The 1,162-nt window shown below is 37.5% G+C and overlaps 1 protein-coding gene across 1 annotated transcript; it reads right to left on the bottom strand.

Moving 5' to 3' along the window:
- Window positions 1-219: 219 nt before the first annotated feature.
- On the bottom strand, window positions 220-961 carry LOC149933580 (uncharacterized). Its single transcript, XM_090157344.1, has 2 exons — window positions 860-961; window positions 220-503 (listed from the first exon to the last, which is right to left on the bottom strand). The coding sequence occupies exons 1-2, from the start codon at window positions 924-926 to the stop codon at window positions 220-222; spliced, it is 351 nt and encodes a 116-aa protein (XP_090013470.1). The 5' UTR covers window positions 927-961.
- Between the last annotated feature and the right edge of the window lie 201 nt (window positions 962-1,162).

The following is a 1,162-nucleotide window of genomic DNA, read 5'->3' as shown; positions in this document are numbered from 1 at the left end:
AAGGCATTTGATAATATGTTTACCACTGTAGCTCCCTAATTTTCAAAAACATGGAAAATATAAAAATTATTCCAAAAATAACAGTTTCGTTTGTTATATATATTTATAAAAAATATATTAATTTTAATTTACGAAATTTGAAACAAGACGAAGTGTTTTCTCTGACCACGATTTATTTTAGAAGTTACATTTCCGTAAGTAAAAACTTTCTATACAGGTTTAACAACCTGTGGCGCAAGCATCAGTGCTTATTTGAGCAGCGCCACCGTCGCCAGTTCCAAATCCACCCGCGACAGAAGCGGAACTGGCATTGCCGTTACGAGCCGAGGCAAGGCCACCAGCATTTCCTGATCCGGCATTGCTTCCCAGGTCGGTACCTACGGAACCTTGACCACTGGTTGTGGCATTAGCTAAAGGATTGGTCCCCTGGGCTTGAGATCCAGTACCACCAGCTCCTGCACCGGCAACGCCACTTCCCGTCACGTTATTATTGACTGACTGTCCTGTGAAACATTTCCAAATATTGAATTTTATACCTTGTGCAGTCCCAAATTATTGTTTAAACGAAAAACGGGTTCATATTTGATAAAAGTTATGATAAAAATTAAAAATCTTAACAAAACTTTGCTTTTGAAAACATTTAATTCAATATTGCTCTGCGATAGACCAGTTAATGATGCTTTGTTAATACTTTAATTATTTCCATATATTCACTTAAGCAAATTCATTCTTAACTCTTATGCCACCTCGTGAGCATGTTGCCAGAAATATGAAGGAAAAGTCATTCGACCATAAACAAACAAGTTGTAAGTCCATATTTTGTGGTTGCAGGATTTTAAGAAGCAAAATGTTCACTTACCCTTGGCTAACGCGATCAAGCATGAAAGGACGAGGAGAAAAACGAAGGGTTTCAATGAGCAGATCATATTCGAAGGATTGTTGTAGTGTCACAGAAAACGAATAATGTTTGGTTAAAGCGTATTAACACAGGGAGTAATATGTTCTACAGACAGTTGCGCGGCTTATTTATACGGTTGAGTTAACCCTCAAATTGAGAACTACGAGGAATAAGCTATCTACGTGTCGTTCAAAACAAGCGTGTTATATCTAAATGTGCCATCGAATAAGCACACAAACCAAGGATATCAAAACAAACGCTTAA

The sequence above is a fragment of the Leiobunum rupestre genome, chromosome 8, assembly GCF_980474605.1.
Source record: "Leiobunum rupestre chromosome 8, qqLeiRupe1.1.hap1, whole genome shotgun sequence".
Lineage (NCBI taxonomy): Eukaryota > Metazoa > Arthropoda > Arachnida > Opiliones > Sclerosomatidae > Leiobunum > Leiobunum rupestre.
Note: the sequence above shows the minus strand (reverse complement) of the source record. Positions and strands in the feature narration are given on the sequence as shown.

Coding starts and splice junctions, on each gene's coding strand:
- LOC149933580 (XM_090157344.1), bottom strand. CDS start 926: ATGATCTGCTCATTGAAACCCTTCGTTTTTCTCCTCGTCCTTTCATGC. Junction 504..859: donor CTTGATCGCGTTAGCCAAGG/GTAAGTGAACAT, acceptor AATGTTTCACAG/GACAGTCAGTCAATAATAAC.